This window comes from Moschus berezovskii, chromosome 7, assembly GCF_049115385.1.
Source record: "Moschus berezovskii isolate FMDL1 chromosome 7, NW_MosBer_1.0, whole genome shotgun sequence".
NCBI classification, from domain to species: domain Eukaryota; kingdom Metazoa; phylum Chordata; class Mammalia; order Artiodactyla; family Moschidae; genus Moschus; species Moschus berezovskii.
In genome coordinates, this window is record NC_142466.1 from 35,038,001 (window position 1) to 35,056,620 (window position 18,620).

The window sequence follows — 18,620 nt, forward strand, 5'->3', positions numbered from 1 at the left end:
ATGTATCAAAACAATCACACTGGCACAATAAAACTAGATATAACCTGTACTGTATACAATCTATATGATATGTAGTTTCAACCAAATTCCTATTGGAACACATCAGAAATAGGATGGTGGCAACTAGAAACATAAAGCTGTAACCTTAGCTGGCCCTCACATTCTGGAAGGGTAACTTTCCAATGGTGTCAGACAAACACTGAGAACAAAAGGATAGCCAAAGGAATAAGCTGAATTCAGCTTCGATCAAAGTATGCCCTAAGCCAAAGTTCTGGGAAGCTAAGGCAGCTATGTCTTCCCAATTTCTCAGCTGACACAAAATCTTAAGAACAAGTGCAATATATCCAAACTTCAAACCGATATAACATGGAAGGGCGTACTCTTTCAATTCTCTGTGCAAAACACAACTTCAAAAGGAAAGAGGAAGGCCCTTTGTTCTAGGTAAAAGGCTTTAACCAGAGACCTGGTGAATCCACCACTCTTCGGACACAGTCATTTTTTTACTGAAAGAATAGCTTTTTTAATTTGGACAGAAAACTATAAAACTTTTATTAAAGTATAAATGTTCTTGTCTCTTAACAGCCTAAAGGCACATTCAACTTAAACTTGGTCATTCTTAATGTTTCTATATTATTTCGTAACCTGGAATTCATTTTCTAAGATAAATGTCTATTTCTACTGTCAGATCAAGCGTGGGTTTTGGACGAACAGACGGGGTTTCCGTATTAGATCCCACACAGCAATGACATTGGGCAGATTACTCTCCTCTCTGGGACTGAGCTGCCTTGTCTGCAATATGCATGAGTGCTCCATTGTGTCTGACTCTCTGTGACCCCATGGACTATGGCCAACAGGCTCCTCTTTCCATGGGTTTTCCCAGGCAAGAATACTAGAGTGGGTTGCCATTTCCTCCTCCAGGGAATCTTCCCGACCCAGGGATCAAACGCACGTCTCTCGTGGCAGATGCACTGGCAAAAGAATTCTTAACCACTGAATCACTTGGGAAGCCCTATCTGCAATGTGGGGAAACAATATCTCTCATAAGATCAATATGAAGATGAAATAAAATAACAAGTGGAATAGATATAGATAGAAAATGTCTCTATAGCACCTATCAATTAGAAAATATTACCGACATTATTGGGGGATTATTAATTTAAACTCAGCTTTGAATTAGTTGCCCAGCTTTCTCCTTAAGGACACGCATAGTATATCATAAACACAACTCTTCTTCATCCATCCGCTCCCCACAATCAACTACCTATGCATGAACTCTTAATTTGATGAGTAAACAAAAGTTTGCTTGTCCATATATGGTTTAAAGTGAGTCCTTTACTTGTTCAACGAGCCTAACTAGTAGAAAAAGATGTGCCTTGACCACCCACTTTGTGGGATTTAATGTCTTGGGTGTGGGAGATTTCATCTAAAGAAATTATTTAGCTCTCTCTTGAGTATTCAGTTTGGCATAAATCATGTATTTTCAAGCAAAAGTTTCTTCCAAAATTATCAGAATTATGACTTTATGTTTGTTGTTCAGCTGTCCACCTTACTTTTTTGGTATTGCATTCTATTTAATGTCTACTTTTTAAATACTGACAAATTTTTTTAAAATATTCATAGCACATAAGGGGAGTTTTAGTCATCCAAAATACAATGGAACTGGAACAACTTTAAATATGTAGCTCTAACATTTATGATGTCAATGACAATTGTATTGAAAATTCCAGAGTGCTGGAACCATCTAATTATTAAGACTTTTACTTGCCCTGCAGGTGTAAATACATGAGTGTAATAAGCTTTCTCACTATGAAAAAAACATACTTATATTAATATATTAAAAACTATTTAATGAGGTCCATTTCCTTCCAAAAGTAAACTGAGGTTGTGTCTGAACCAGCTTGAGGCAAGGGAAGTTTCAAACATAACGTTTTTTAAAACTAGCCATTATTTCCCCTGTTGAAAAAAAATATTGCAATTTTATTTCCTAACAGCAAATGAAACTGTCAGGAAAATTTAGGTGTAATAAAATTGGGTGGTTAAACCAACATGCTGGGCTTGAAATAAAACTGAATTAAAGGAATTAAAATTAATTCTTATGTCAGTCAACCCTTTAAAAATACTACTCAAAACTTACTGTTTTTACAAACAGAACTTCCTTGTTCTTGATAAAGTACAAAGTTAACCATCTCCTTAATGACCACTAACAGTGCTGCAGTTGAAATTGTGCATCGAACAATGTTTTGCATAAAAATGTGTTGCTTCTGGCAACTTTTCTTCTTAAATAAAAAGTTGTCAAGCAGGGTTTTAGTGGTACAGAGTTTTAAAACTGTGGATTCAGTCCAAGGTTAGCTAATAACGGCTGACATGCCCTGGAATCTTGAGGCCTAAATCAACATTGTTTTCACAGCTGTAATTAAGCCACCTAATCAGAAGCACATTTTGACGGGACAGTTTCTGGAAGCCAGACATTACAATTTCTTATGCCTGGAGCGCAGTGGCTCACGAGAGGTCCTCGTTTAATTTCAGGTTAAAAAGAAGCAAGGCTGGGGGGGGGGGGGCAGTAAAATAAAAGGTCTATTTTTTTTTAAGCAACACAACTGCTGAAATGAAGCAGGCCTATGTGTTCATGCCTTGACCAGCTTTGCATCCCACCCTCCTCTGGCTCTCTGCTGAGTCCCCCAACTCTCAAGTGGCAGCTGCACACAGTGAGATGAAGGATCCCTGCCAAGATCAACAGATGAGCTGGTCTAAACTGGCTCTCTGTGTGTTCTGATTGTAAATTGTGCTGGTGATGATTAGAGAACTCTAACACAGGATGTCGACTCTTAAAACTGTCCAGAGAAAATAATTTTTTTCAACTTTTTTTGTGGCTTGGTGCATAGTGTTGTGTCTATAATTTTCATATGATTCAAATGAATTCACCCAAATTAAGCAACTTTGTTATTAAAAAAGAAAAAAAAAAAAAGAAGACCATGGCTTGGCTCATAGCAAGGACCTTCATCTGGGGTTGTTTATATAATAGTGCTATAGAGTGTGGTTCTCCACCAACACACTAGTCATGTGTTTCTACCACCTGCCAACTGAAGATATTCCTAAAATGATGAAAATCTGGGATGTGATATTCGCATTTTATCAAGTAACCATGCGGATGTCTTTAAAACAGCTACAATTGCCAGCTGAGGTTGTTTTCTGCAATGCTTTTGCATTCTGTAACATTTAAACTTTCAACCCCAGAGGCCATTGTAAAACTATCAATATGAAGGCACTAGTCACTGGAGTCTGATTACATTTAGTTCTGCATTTTAATTACATATGGATTCTATTAACTAAACCTTTTGCCTTATAGGCAACATTTTAATCAAATTACTATAATTTTCAAATATGTTACAATAGTTCGACGAGTTAAAAGTTCACATTCCTAACATATTAAATATCAAAAAAACTTAGCATAAAGAAAAGGAAATACCACTAACAAATACACTAATAAGTTTTCAGATTACTTGAGGGATTTTTTGGCTACCTAGTTACATGTTGTGAGATTTATGTAACTGGTATTCATTTGTAAATGGGTTATTGGTATTGAATATAACCAAGTTCAAAATATAATTATTACAAGTTTAGAAACACGCACTCACTTTACTGTTGTGAATTAAAGCAAGAACAAAACAAAACAGGGTGAGAATCTAAGTACGAAAAAGTATTTGTAGCTTCAGTGAAAGAATTTCTGAGCTGAGAGGGAATTTAAATTTCATCTAGATCAAACCCTTCATTTTACAGCCAGGAAAAACCAAGACCAAGGAGTTTTGTGTGATTTATTCCCCAAAGCTCTGTGTTGAGTTGATAACAGAGGTTGTTCTACAATCCAAGTTTCCTCTGACTCTCTGTCGTGCTACTTCTCAGTACTGTACATTGCCGTTCTGTGTAAGGAACAATCTAGCTGCCTATTCCATACCTCCCAAGAACTAAAAGAAATATTTTGTCATGTGGCAAAACACCCTCAACATAAAATTTACCATTTTCACAACTTCAAAGTGTACAGTACAGTGGGATTAAGTATTAGGTTGGTGCAAAAGTAATTGCAGTTTTGCACTGTTGAATTGTGCCGTTTGGTATTGGAACACATTGTTTTTAAAATGTGGTTATGTTATACATCATTTTAATGTGCATTTCTTTTTTTTTTTTTTTTTGCTAAAGACTTATTACTTGCTGTTTATTTTATATTTACTTTAGACTACAGAAATGATGTTAGACAAAAAGCAAATCTGAGTGATTTTTTAATTTGAGTTCAAAATGGGTCATAAAACAGCAAAGACAACTCACAACACCAACAACGCATTTGACCCAGTAACTTCCAAAGGACTTAAGTGCAGTGGTGGTTCAAGAAGTTTTGCAGAGGAGACAAGAGTCTTGAAGATGAGAACACAGTGGCCATCGGGAGTTGACAACGACCAATTGAGAGAATCATCAAAGCTGATGTTCTTACAACAATATGAGAAGTTGCCAAAAAACTCAATGATGACCATTCTATGGTCTTCCGGCATGTGAAGCAAATTGGAAATGTGAAAAAGCTCAATAAGTGGATGCCTCATGAACTGACAGAAAATTTTAAAAATTGTTGTTTTGAAGTGTCATCTTCTCTGATTCTACACAACAACAATGAACCATTTCTCGATTCATTTCTGATGTGCCATGAAAAGTGGATTTTATATGACAACCGGTGATGACCAGTTCAGTAGCTGAAATGAGAAGAAGCTTCAAGTTCAGTTCAGTCTCTCAACTGTCTCCAACTCTTTGAGACCCCATGGATTGTGGCACACCAGGATTCCCTGTCCATCACCAACTTTCAGAGCTTGCTCAAACTCATGTCCATCGAGTCAGTGATGCCATCCAACCGTCTCATTCTCTGTCATCCCCTTCTCCTCCTGCCTTCTATCTCTACCAGCATCAGCGTCTTTTCCAATGAGTCAGTTCTTCACATTAAGTGGCCAAAGTACTGGAGTTTCAGCTTCAGCATCAGTCCTTCCAATGAATACTCAGGACTGATTTTCTTTAAGATTGATAGGTTGGATCTCCATGCAGTCCAAGGGACTCTCTCAAGAGTCTTCTCCAACACCACAGTTCAAAAGCATCAATTCTTCGGCACTCAGCTTTCTTCACAGTCCAACTCTCACATCCATACATGACTACTGGAAAATCATAGCTCTGACTAGACGGACCTTTGTTGGCAAAGTAATGTCTGCTTTTTAATATGCTGTCTAGGTTGGTCATAGCTTTTCTTCCAAGGAGCAAGCATCTTTTGATTTCATTGCTGCAGTCACCATCTGCAGTGAGTTTGGAGCCCAAGAAAACAAAGTCTGTCACTGTTTCCATTGTTTCCCCATCTATTTGCCATGATGTGATGGGACCAGATGCCATCATCTTTGTTTTCTGAATGTTGAGTTTTAAGCCAGCTTTTTCACTCTCCTCTTTCACTTTCATCAAGAGGTACTTTAGTTCTTCGTTTTCTGCCATAACAATGGTGTCAGCTGCGTATCTGAGGTTATTGATATTTCTCCCTTACGATTATACAGTGGAAGTGACAAATAGATTCAAGGGATTAGATCTGGTAGACAGAGTGTGTCTGAAGAACTATGGATGGAGGTTCATGACAATGTACAGGAGGCAGTGATCAAGACCATCCCTAAGAAAAAGAAATGCAAAAAGGCAAAATGCTTGTCTGAGTAGGCCTTACAAATAGCTGAGAAAAGAAGAGAAGCTAAAAGCAAAGGAGAAGCTCCAAAGCACTTCCCAAAGTCAAACTCGCAACCAAAAACGGTCATAGTCACTGTTTGGTGGTCTGCTGCCCATCTGATCCACTGAAGCTTTCTGAATCCTGGCAAAACCATTAGATCTGAGAAGTATGCTCAGCAAATCGATGAGATACATTGAAAACTGCAATGTCTGCAGCCGGCATTGGTCAATAGAAAGGTCCAATTCTCCATGACAACGGCAGACTGCACATCGCACAACCAGTGCTTCAAAAGTTGAACAAATTGGACTACCAAGTTTTGCCTCATCCACCATATTCACCTGACCTCTCGCCAACTGACTACCACTTCTTCAAGCATCTTGACAACTTTTTGCAGGGAAAACACTTCTACAACCATCAGGAGGCAGAAAATGCATTCCAGGAGTTCATCAAATTCTGAAGCATGGATTTTTACACTACAGGAGTAAACAAACTTATTTCTCATTGGTAAAAATGTATTGACTGTAATGGTTCCTATTTTGATTAATAAAGATTCATTTGAGCCTAGTTGCTGCTGCTGCTGCTGCTAAGTCACTTCAGTTGTGTCCGACTCTGTGTGACCCCATAGACGGAAGCCCACCAGGCTCCCCTGTTCCTGGGATTCTCCAGGCAAGAACACTGGAGTGGGTTGCCATTTCCTTGAGCCTAGTTACAATGTTTTAAAACTCATGGTCCGAAACCTCAATTACTTCTGTAGCAACCCAATACATTCACAATGTTGTGCAACTATCAGCACCATTTTAACTCTAGAACTTTCCCATCAATCCAAAATATATCCTCACCCGTTAAACAGTCATTCTCCATTTCCTACTCCCCTGCCCTGGTCAATCACTTATCTGTTTTCTATGTCTATGGAGAAAGAATATGCCTATTCTGGATATTCTATATAAATGGAATCATACAATATGTGGCCTTTTGTATCTGGCTTCTTTAATTTAGCAAAATGTTTCCAAAGTACATCATGTAACATGTAGCAGTACTTCTTTTTTTCTATGGTTGAATAATATTCCATTGTCTGGATATAACACATTTGTTTATCATCATGATGCTGGGAGGGATTGGGGGCAGGAGAAGAAGGGAACGACAAAGAATGAGATGGCTAGATGGCATCACCAACTCGATGGACATGAGTTTGAGTGAACTCCAGGAGTTGGTGATGGACAGGGAGGCCTGGCGTGCTGTGATTCATGGGATCGCAAAGAGTCGGACATGACTGAGCGACTGAACTGAACTGAATGGACATTTGGGCTCTTTCCATCTCTCAGCTACTCTGTATAGTGCGGCTATGAACATTTGCTATTTTCCTTTATTTTCTCATCACATTCCTATTACGTGTAAAGTGGTATCTCAACATGGTTTTGATTCACATTTCCCCATTGACCAATGGGGGCTTCCCAGGTGGCACAAGTGGTAAGTAATCTGCCTGCCAATGCAGGTTAGACATAAGAGATGAAGGTACAATCTCTGAGTTGGGAAGATCCCCCGGATGAGGGCACAGCAACTCACTCCAGTATTCTTGCCTGGGGAATCCCACGGACAGAGAAGCCTGGCAGGCTACAGTCCATAGGGTCACCGAGTCAGACATGACTGAAATTACTCAGCATGCATGCATGCATTGACTAATGATGTTGAGCCCCTTTACAGGTGTTTGTTAGTCATTTGTACATCTTCTTTGGAGAAGCATCTATTCAAGTCCTTTGCCCATTTTAAAAATTAGGTATTTGTCTTACTGAATTTTGTGAGTTCTTTATATATTAGACTCTAATCAGATATACAAATTATATATATTTTCTCCCATTCTGGGGGGTGTTTTTAATGCACAAACTTTTCATTTTGATGAGCTCTATTTTTTATTTTGTTATTTATGCTTTTAGTGTCAAATCTAAGACTCCATCATCAAATCCATGAAGATTTATAACTTTTTACTGAATTTTAGCTCTAATATTTAGGTCTTTGATCCACTTTGAGTTAATGTTTATATATGGTGTGAAGTAAGATTTCTGAAAATACAAGGAAATACATTTCTGAAAATATGATTTTTAATGATTTATGTAAATTGGACTTCTATTTCTAAAATAAATTATACATACTCTTACTTTTTGCTAGGCACAGGTACAGTTTGTTTTAATTTGATATATCAGCGTTATTATCAAACATTTACTGAGTACCCACTGTGCAAGTAAAAGGCATTACACTGGTCACTTTATGTCCAGATGAGTAAAGATAAACAGTTAGGGGCCCCCCAAATCTGACAAAGTTTAAAATTATTTAAGTGGTATGCTGAAAAAGAACGTTTTTCTTTGTCAGAAATCATTTTCCTTTGGGTTTTTAGGGATAGTAATAAAGAGGAGAAGAAATATTCAATTTGTATTACCTGAAAGTATTTACTTTAAATTTTATGTTGGTATAATAATCTATAAATGATTCTATTCATTTTCATTAAGTGTTTGCTAGATAAATATATGAAATATAGTTTGATGGGAATTAAGAAAAAATGTTATGGGAAAAAATCTGAGATGGAACTATGGTTTGTGCAAAGTACAAATGCCACAACAAATGTGTACTGAAGAGTGGCATTGATGGAGTGTTCCTCCAGTTAATTTCAATTCTAATAAACCAGCATTTATTGAGGTAAGACCATTATAATGAGTTGTAAAAAAATATCACCTTGTAGACTCAATATGGTAATCCAGAAACAACTAACCGATCATATAATTTAGATTACTATATAGTTCTCAGGTAAATTCAGTGATGAATGAGCATAACGAAGGGAACACTTACTTCTGCCAACTGAGCAATAAACTAAAAAACCAGATGGAGTCAGGATATGCCTGAATGCCAATGATCAAGAATTTTTGCTTTCAAGAAGAAAGTATTGAGCCAAAGTATGTTTTGGGTCAAGCTGTGGTTTGACCTTATCTGCGTGTTGGAAAGATAACTGGCACTGATGTGGCAGACAAGATGGAAGGGGAAAATCTACAAACGGGGAAATGCATTGGAAGACCACCGCAATTACCCAGGGAAAACGATGTGAATCCAAGAGTAGAAAGGAAAAGCTGGATCTAAGAGGTCTGTGGTGGTAGAAATAATAAGACTCAGCAACGAATTAAATACTGGTGGAGACGGGAAAGTAGAAGAAATGATACGGGTGTTACCCTGGGCTGCGTGGCAAACAGCTAAGTCAGACAAAGGAACATAAGGAGAGAAGAGTTTGCGAAAATGGGAGAGGTAGAGTTAGACAACAGCTTCAGTTTGAGACCTCAGTGAGTTTGAAGTTTTTGCAGAAACTCAGAGTGCAGATTTCTGAAAATCTAGCAGGTAACTGAAGCCCTCAAAGAATTCAATTTAGTAAGAAAGATAAAATGGTATGAGAAACACTCAGAGCATATTTAGTTACTACCACTCTGTACAACTGGTAGGAATATTTAGAGCATTTGATTGCCAAACTGTCATCTCTGTTCTCTACAACTTCATTACTAATTGACTATAGCGATAACTATACAGTTAGCAAAAAATAGACCAGGAGCTGACTGTGGCTCAGATCATGAACTCCTTATTGCCAAATTCAGATTGAAATTGAAGAAAGTAGGGGAAACCACTAGACCATTCAGATATGACCTAAATCCAATCCCTTATGATTATACAGTGGAAGTGAGAAATAGATTTAAGGGACTACCTCTGATAGAGTGCCTGATGAACTCTGGACGGAGGTTCGTGACATTGTACAGGAGACAGGGACCAAGACCATCCCCATGGAAAAGAAATGCAAAAAGAAAAATGGCTGTCTGAGGAGCCTTACAAATAGCTGTGAAAGAAGAGAAGCGAAGAGCAAAGGAGAAAAGGAAAGATATAAGCATCTGAATGCAGAGTTCCAAAGAACAGCAAGGAGAGATAAGAAAGCCTTCCTCAGTGATCAATGCAAAGAAATAGAGGAAAACAACAGAATAGGAAAAACAAGAGATCTCTTCAAGAAAATTAGAGATTCCAAGGGAACTTTTCATGCAAAGATGGGCTCGATAAAGGACAGAAATGGTATGGACCTAACAGAAGCAGAAGATATTAAGAAGAGGTGGCAAGAATACACAGAAGAACTGTACAAAAAAGATCTTCACGACCAAGATAATCACGATAACGTGATCACTGACCTAGAGCCAGACTTCTTGGAATGTGAAGTCAAATGGGCCTTAAAAAGCATCACTACGAGCAAAGCTAGTGGAGGTGACAGAATTCCAGTTGAGCTATTTCAAATCCTGAAAGATGATGCTGTGAAAGTGCTGCACTCAATATGCCAGCAAATTTGGAAAACTCAGCAGTGGCCACAGGACTGGAAAAGGTCAGTCTTCATTCCAATCCCAAAGAAAGGCAATGCCAAAGAATGCTCAAACTACCGCACAATTGCACTCATCTCACACGCTAGTAAAGTCATGCTCAAAATTCTCCAAGCTAGGCTTCAGCAACATGTGAACCGTGAACTCCCAGATGTTCAAGCAGGTTTTAGAAAAGGCAGAGGCACCAGAAATGAAGTTGCCAACATCCACTGGATCAGGGAGAAAGCAAGAGAGTTCCAGAAAAACATCTATTTCTGCTTCATTGACTATGCCAAAGCCTTTGACTGTGTGGATCACAATAAACTGTGGAAAATTCTGAAAGAGATGGGAATACCAGACCACCTGACCTGCCTCTTGAGAAACCTGTATGCAGGTCAGGAAGCAACAGTCAGAACTATACATAGAACAGAAGACTGGTTCCAAATAGGAAAAGGAGTACGTCAAGGTTGTATCTTGTCACCCTGCTTATTTAACTTATATGCAGAGTACATCATGAGGAACGCGGGGCTGGAAGAAGCACAAGCTGGAATCAAGACTGCTGGGAGACATATCAAACACCTCAGATATGCAGATGACACCAGCCTTATGGCAGAAAGCGAAGAGGAACTAAAAAGCCTCTTGATGAAAGTGAAAGAGGAGAGTGAAAAGGTTGGCTTGAAGCTCAACATTCAGAAAACAAAGATCATGGCATCTGGTCCCAATACTTCATGGGAAATAGATGGGGAAACAGTGGAAACAGTGTCAGACTTTATTTTTTGGGGGCTCCAAAATCACTGCAGATGCTGATTGCAGCCATGAAATTAAAAGACGCTTACTCCTTGGAAGGAAAGTTATGACCAACCTAGATAGTATATTAAAAAGCAGAGACATTACTTTGCCAACAAAGGTCCGTCTAGTCAAGGCTATGGTTTTTCCAGTGGTCATGTATGGATGTGAGAGTTGGACTGTGAAGAAAGCTGAGCGCCGAAGAACTGATGCGTTTGAATTGTGGTGCTGGAGCAGACTCTTGAGAGTCCCTTGGACTGCAAGGAGATCGAACCAGTCCATTCTAAAGGAGATCAATCCTGAGTGTTCATTGGAAGGACTGATGCTAAAGCTGAAACTGCAATACTTTGGCCACCTCATGCGACGAGTTGACTCACTGGAAAAGAATCTGATGCTGGGAAGGACTGGGGGCAGGAGGAGAAGGGGATGACAAGAGAATGAGATGGCTGCATGGCATCACCGACTTGATAGACATGAGTTTCAGTGAACTCCGGGATTTGGTGATGGACAGGGAGGCCTGGCGTGCTGTGATTCATGGGGTCACAGAGAGTCGGACACAACTGAGCAACTGAACTGAACTGATAGTGATCAGAGTTAGAAAGTCTCAACCTTGCTACTCCTTGCTCCACCCTCATAATATTTCATTCCTGAAGAATGGAATTATATATTTATTACATCTAAACATATTTTATATTTATACTTACATATATGTAACAGTAAATGTTTATAATAAAATACTATACATGTATATATTACATAAATTATATATGCATATACTTAAATAAATTACATATAAAAATATAAAATTTATATTATCTTGCCCCTACGGTCACTACACAAATATTATTCATCATAAAAGTAGCTCCTCTTAAACTAAATCATACAAAACTTGAACTACATCATAAAAATCTAAAAGGCTAGAGAAGAAGTGCAAGGCCAGTGGAATATATATTTTTATTACTACTAGGCTGCTGTTTAGTATACCAAAAAAGTTTGAGTTTCTGGGCTATGAAAAACTTAGAAGTTTGGAAATATATGTCAAGGATCAAGGAAAATGTCTGCAGGTTGATTGGGCTATCCCATCTTTGGATGTTTTTGTTTCCTTTATTTAACTCTGTTAGTATGTGAAGGCGAAAGCTGGAACTCATGATAAAAATGTGGATGAATTTAATGAGCATATAAGTAAACTTTATTTTTCTGGGCTCCAAAATCACTGCGGATGCTGACTGCAGCCATGAAATTAAAAGAGGCTTACTCCTTGGAAGGAAAGTTATGACCAACCTAGATAGCATATTAAAAAGCAGAGACATCACTTTGCCAACAAAGCTCCGTCTAGTCAAGGATATGGTTTTTCCAGTGGTCATGTATGGATGTGAGAGTTGGATTGTGAAGAAAGCTGATCGCCGAAGAATTGATACTTTTGAACTGTGGTGTTGAAGAAGACTCTTGAGTGACTCTTGGACTGCAAGGAGATCCAACCAGTCCATTCTAAAGGAGATCAGTCCTGGGTGTTCATTGGAAGGACTGATGCTAAAGCTGAAACTGCAATACTTTGGCCACCTCATGTAACGAGTTGACTCACTGGAAAAGACTGATGCTGGGAGGGGTTGGGGGCAGGAGGAGAAGGGGACGACAGAGAATGAGATGGCTGGATGGCATCACCGACTCGATGGACATGAGTTTGAGTGAACTCCGGGAGTTGGTGATGGACAGGGAGGCCTGGCATGCTGCAATTCATGGGGTCACAAAGAGTCGGAGACGACTGAGCGAATGAACTGAACTGAACTGAAGTAAGCAATATTTAGCAAAAGGGTAAAACAAGTGCTGTTATGACATAAAACAGCACTGAATTGTGAGAGTAGAAATTTAAATTTGCAGTTGGGAAGAGAAAAGACATGAAGCAAAGCGGGTAGATGTCTTTGGTGCAGTTAATGGAGACATAATTTAGGGGACTTCTCAGAAAGCTGAGAGCACTACAGCGCTCCTCTGCAAGTCTCCACCCTCTCTCCCATTCTCCACCTATTCATGCTGCTCAAGTCAGACAGACATCTTTCCAGCCCTTCAGCATTCCGTGATTTCCCTTGTTAATTTCTCCTTCAGTCAGTCAGTCAGTTCAGTCACTCAGTCGTGTCCAGCTTTTTACGACCCCATGGACTGTAGCACACCAGCCCTCCCTGTCCATCACCAACTCCCAGAGTTTACTCAAACTCATGTCCATTGAGTCGGTGATGCCATCCGACCATCTCATCCTCTGTCATCCCCTTCTCCTTCCGCCTTCAATCTTACCCAGCATCAGGGTCTTCTCAAATGAATCAGTTCTTCACATAAGGTGGCCAAAGAATTGGAGTTTCAGTTTAAGCATCAGTCCTTCCAATGAATATGCAGGACTGATTTCCTTTAGGATGAACTGGTTGGATCCATGCCTCCTGAGCCTTCCTTGTCTCAACTAAATTAATTATCTATATGAAAGTGAAAGTCGCTCAGTCACGTCCCACTCTTTGTGACCCCATGGACTATAGAGTTCACGGAATTCTCCAGGCCAGAATACTGGAGTGGCTAGCTTTCCCTTCTCCAGAGGATCTTCCCAACCCATGGATCAAACCCAGGTCTCCCGCACTGCAATCTATGTAATAGCTGTACAATACTTCTAGTCTCTACTACACTTGGAAGACCTTGAGAGCAAAGATTTGTTTTAATCCACACTGCAATCTCACTGGAAAGCAACAGACAAGAAATCAGAGGCCTTGCTCTAACCTGACTGGGCCCTAAATAAAAACCTGGGAGTAAAACTCAAGAATCTGTACTTTATACCACTGAACTGCACTGTACAGCCTTTCTCAAGAAATTAAGACTTGGTTTATGGCTCTTTTTAAAAAATTATTTTTCTTGAAGGATTTAAAACCTCAATGATAAACATCAGGAATTAATGGGAAGTATTTGAGAGTCCCTTGTACTGCAAGGAGATCCAACCAGTCCATTTTAAAGGAGATCAATCCTGGGTGTTCATTGGAAGGACTGATGCTAAAGCTGAAACTGCAATACTTTGGCCACCTCATGCGACGAGTTGACTCACTGGAAAAGACTCTGATGCTGGGAAAGGTTGGGGGCGGGAGGAGAAGGGGACGACGGAGAATGAGATGGCTGGATGGCATCACCGACTCTGTGGACAAGAGTTTGCGTGTACTCCGGGAGTTGGTGATGGACAGGGAGGCCTGGCGTGCTGTGATTCATGGGGTCGCGGAGAGTCGGACACGACTGAGCGACTGAACTGAACTGACTGATTTGAAAGTTGATGAAAACAACTTACCGAGATTAAGTTACTTAAATTCTGTCAGCTTCTTCATCTATACTAACAAACAATACTTCCTCTCTCAAGAAAATGTAGTAAGAATAAATGTGACAAAATTTTATTCAAGAAGATAAAGGAGGTTCTTTTTTCAAAATATTAACCAAAATATCTAAGCCTTTCTGCTTTATTAACAACGTAACACCACTTGACAACTATCAAATCTGACATGATCTGAGAAATGATGCGATGATCTCTCCCCTGCAATATATTAAATGGAATGCTCCTCTGATTTGTAACTTATTATTTTCTCACAAATAAAGTACTGCAGAATTAAAAACACACTGCTTAAGCATACAAGGGAAATGAGGCAAATCAATATTGTAGCTTGAAGCATCATAACTCACAGTGAAGTATTTGGGTTTGGGGTCTTATGTTTCACAGATTGAAATATCATGTGTTTCTCCACACTTGTGGGTGTGCCAGTCTCCAAACACCCACAAGTAATTGGTTCTGACTGCTGTACTCTTCTCTACTGGGTTGTATGGCATTCAAAAGCTCTTTGCTCAAAGTGCTTTCTGGTTACTATTAGTCAAGATAAAAGCTCTAGAACAGCCCTAAGTTAATGGGTCAAAGACCAACATGCTGAAAATGTTAAAGTTCTGGCAAGTGTACAATTGATGAGACCTCTTAGATGAACTCCAGCATCACATACATGCTGCTGAACAAAAAGGAAAAAGTCACCTAAAGAAGGATAAAGCTTTTAAACATAACTATTCATATCTGCAATACCATCCATCTCTTTCTACTTATACATTCTACCATGAAATATCAAGCTGTTTCTTAAGTAATGATGAATATTTACTTTTTATTCTTAGATACTGAAATGCTGGAAAATTTAGAAAGGAGCATACAGTGACTGTCCTCGGTTCAATAAGTGATAACAATAATACCTAACATCAGTACTGAATTTAGTATGTGCGAAAAGCACTAAGTGTTGTTTCAGTTCTTTTGCTTACTCATAGAGAGATTTCCTTTTGCTTACATACATTTCTTAAAGCTACAAATATAGCTTAGCTGCATAAATATATGTAATTATCAGAAAAATCTGTATGCACAGGGAAGCCGGACAATATTTATTGAGCATCTACCAATATGCCAGACACTGTGTCTTCGTTTAATCCTCATGACAATTCTACAATGCAGTCAATTTCACCTACATGTTACAAATACTGAAACTGATGCTTATAGTGTTGTGTGGGTAATAAACAATGGTGCCAGAAAGGACCCTCCAGGTCTGCCTGACTCTAATGCCATATATGATGGGAAGGAGGTGATGGTAAACAGAGGCAGTAGTAGAGCAGAAAGCTAGTTCACCTGAGGATCCATTAATAGAGTTCTGAGAATGGCTCAAAGTAACAAATATAGAGACCAAATAAGAACATCAAGAGCAGAACAGTCAAAGGCAGAATCAACTTAGGTCATAAAGTAGGAAGCAGGGACTGGATGGTACAAGAATGGATTGAAAATACGTGAGGGTAGGGTCTGAAGTGACCTCTGCAGGCAGTCTTGGGCTCCAGTGGGTACAGGCTGGGTGAGTTATTGTTGTTCAGTCGCTAAGTCGTGTCTGATTCTTTGTGACTCCATGAACCGCAGCACACCAGGCTTCCCTGTCCTTCACTCTCTCCTGGAGTTTGCTCAAACTCAAGTCCATTGAGTTGATGATGCCATCCAACCATCTCATTCTCTGTGCCCACTTCTCCTTCTGCCCTCAATCTTTCCCAGCATCAGCATCTTTTCCAATGAGTCGGCCCTTCACATCAAGTGGCCAATGGATTGGAGCCTCGGCTTCAGCATCAGTCCTTCCAATCAATATTCAGGGTTGATTTCCTTTAGGATTGACTTGTTTGATCTCCGTGCAGTCCAAAGAACTTTTAAGAGTCTTCTCCAACACCACAATTCAAAAGCATCAATTCTTCGGTGCTCAGCCTTCTTTATGGTCCAACTCTCACATCTGTACATGACTACTGGAAAAACCACAACTTTGACTGCTGCTGCTGCTAAGTCACTTCAGTCGTGTCCGAGATGGACCTTTGTTGGCAAAGTAATGTCTCTGCTTTTTAATATGCTGTCTAGTTTTGTCATAGCATTTGAGGTGAGGTGGATAACTTTAATTGACAGAAGGAATGGAACTAAAGTAACAATACATTATCTATTAACACACAAAAATCATTATGTAATGTAATTCATTAAATATATCTAATATCCATTAGGCCTATTATTCAAAACAAAATAAAGCAAAGATTTTCGATGGCTCTTCCCCCTTAACAAGATGTCAAATCCTAGCATTCTTCAAAGACTCCTGCAAACATTTCATCTTCTCAGAACATTCTTCTAACAATGTTAGGCAGAATGGACTCCTTCCCCATCTATGTTCCCACAGGCTTTATAGATGCCTATTGTTAGTATTTGCTTATGTGACCATTTCCCCTGCTAGAAGAGAAATCCACAAAGGCAGGTATCATGCTTTCACCTTCATCCCCATAAGACGACAAAAATGGCAGATAAAAATCCAGAAACATCAATAATTATATTAAATGCAAATGGTCCAGTCACTCAACTAAAAGCCAGAAATTGCCAAATGGATAAAGACAACAAAACCAACTATATTTTTCTATAAGAGACCCACTATAAATATAAAATATAGGTTAAAAGAATGGGAAAAGATATATCATGCAAATATTAATAAAAAAAAAAAGCTAGAGTTGGAAAAGGTGATAACTGAAATTATAAAGATGGAAAGTATAGTGAACAGAGTCAAAACCAGACTGTTGGAGGCCTTTTTAAGAAGATGTTGAAATATATTTAGTTCAAGCTCATCTTACAACAGAACTTCCTAAATCCTGAGAATACTGCACTCCCATTTTTCATGCTTAACTGCTAAATCTCTGCAGTAGATGTCTAAATTCACTTTCCTTTGGTCAACTTTCACTAATTTCTCCATCTCTTGCCAAAAAAGCCTCTGTCAAGCTTACCAAGGGCCTGCATACACTAACTCCAAAGGTCATTTTCAGTCTTCATGTCACTTGATTTTCAACAGCATATGACTCTAGTGAACATCAATCACCCTTCTTGAAATTCTCTCTTCTCATGGCATCATACTTCCTTGGTTTCCTCTTCCCTCTTTGCCTGTTCCTTCACAGCTTCCTTTGCATCTTTATCCTCTTCTACTCAGGCATTATGTGTTGGAGTTTTTCAAGCTTCATTTTTAGGCCTTTTCTCTTCTTACTCTATAAACCATCCCTATGTCTCAGTCTTGCTAGCAGCTTCAAGTCCTACCTGTATAACAGTGACTTGAATTTTTTATCTACAGCTTGGCACATTGCTTGAATTCCATATCAAGTAGCCTTTCTGACATTTTTAGCTGGATGTCTCAATGGCATCTCAAACTTAACATACTCAAAATTAAACTCACAATATCCACCGTCACCCCATTCCACTGTTTCTCTAAATAAATGAAATCATTGATCCATTTTCAAAAGCAAAGAACAACAAAAATCTAGGAATTGTTTGACACATCTTCATCTCTTGCTCTTCACATTCAATTGTTTCTTCATACTACAGCCAAAGTGATCTTTTAAAAAAATGCAAACCTGAACATATCATTCTGCCTATAAAGTTTTTTTTAATGACTCTTACTTTGCTCTTAAAGATAACAGTCTGACCTCTGCCCTTTTCTCCAGACCATTCTTACCCCAGACTACTCTTGCCTTTGCTATCGTTATTCCAGCCAACTTATCAACTTCTTCCTCACACCATAGAGCATTTATAAATGTCTGTTCTCCTCTCCTCCTAATATGGAACACGACACTCCACCATTCCTGGATACCTCATACCCAGTCTTCTGATATTAGCTTAAGCATCATTGACCCAGAAAACACTTAACTGATACCTTAGTCTAGGGTAGGCTCATTTGTTTTAAAAAACTCTTATACACTTCTTTTCTTTCAATGAACTTATCTTGGTTAGTAATCACATATTAATTAGTGTGATTACATGAAAAATATTTACCTTCATTGTTAAGATTTTAAGTTCATGAGAGCAAAGATTGTCTCTTTCAGTTCACATGGCACCCCCAAGACCAAAATCAAGCTTGCTACAGAACAGATGCTAAATATTAGACTAATGGGTGGAGAAGAATTAACAACAATAATACGAAGAAGGCAGAGCTCAAGTAAGTAGAGGCCAGAGAGCCAAGGAAGAAAAAATGATAACAAGAGAAACAAAGGAGGGGAATATATAAGGAAGAAAGTTGAAGCTTCATATGTCCAAGAAAGATGAAAGGAGATGAGAAGGAACAAATGGATAAGCAGGGCAAGCAGAAAATTTTGGTGCCCTATGAGAAAACAGTATCAGTAGAAAGAGTACATAGACAAAGAAAGTATAGACTGGT

At 38.9% G+C, this 18,620-nt stretch overlaps 1 protein-coding gene across 10 annotated transcripts in view; it reads right to left on the minus strand.

Moving 5' to 3' along the window:
• CCDC171 (coiled-coil domain containing 171) overlaps window positions 1–18,620 on the minus strand; it is a 336,009-nt gene that overhangs the window by 39,594 nt on the left and 277,795 nt on the right. Inside the window, exon 26 of one of the 10 annotated variants that reach the window (XM_088837889.1) lies at window positions 4,703–5,680. The exons of the other annotated variants lie outside the window; for them this stretch is intronic. Within the exon in view, the coding sequence (XP_088694015.1) occupies window positions 5,669–5,680 (12 nt within the window). The 3' untranslated portion in view covers window positions 4,703–5,668. Of the gene's footprint in view, window positions 1–4,702; window positions 5,681–18,620 lie in introns of those variants that run through there. 10 annotated transcript variants of the gene reach the window in all.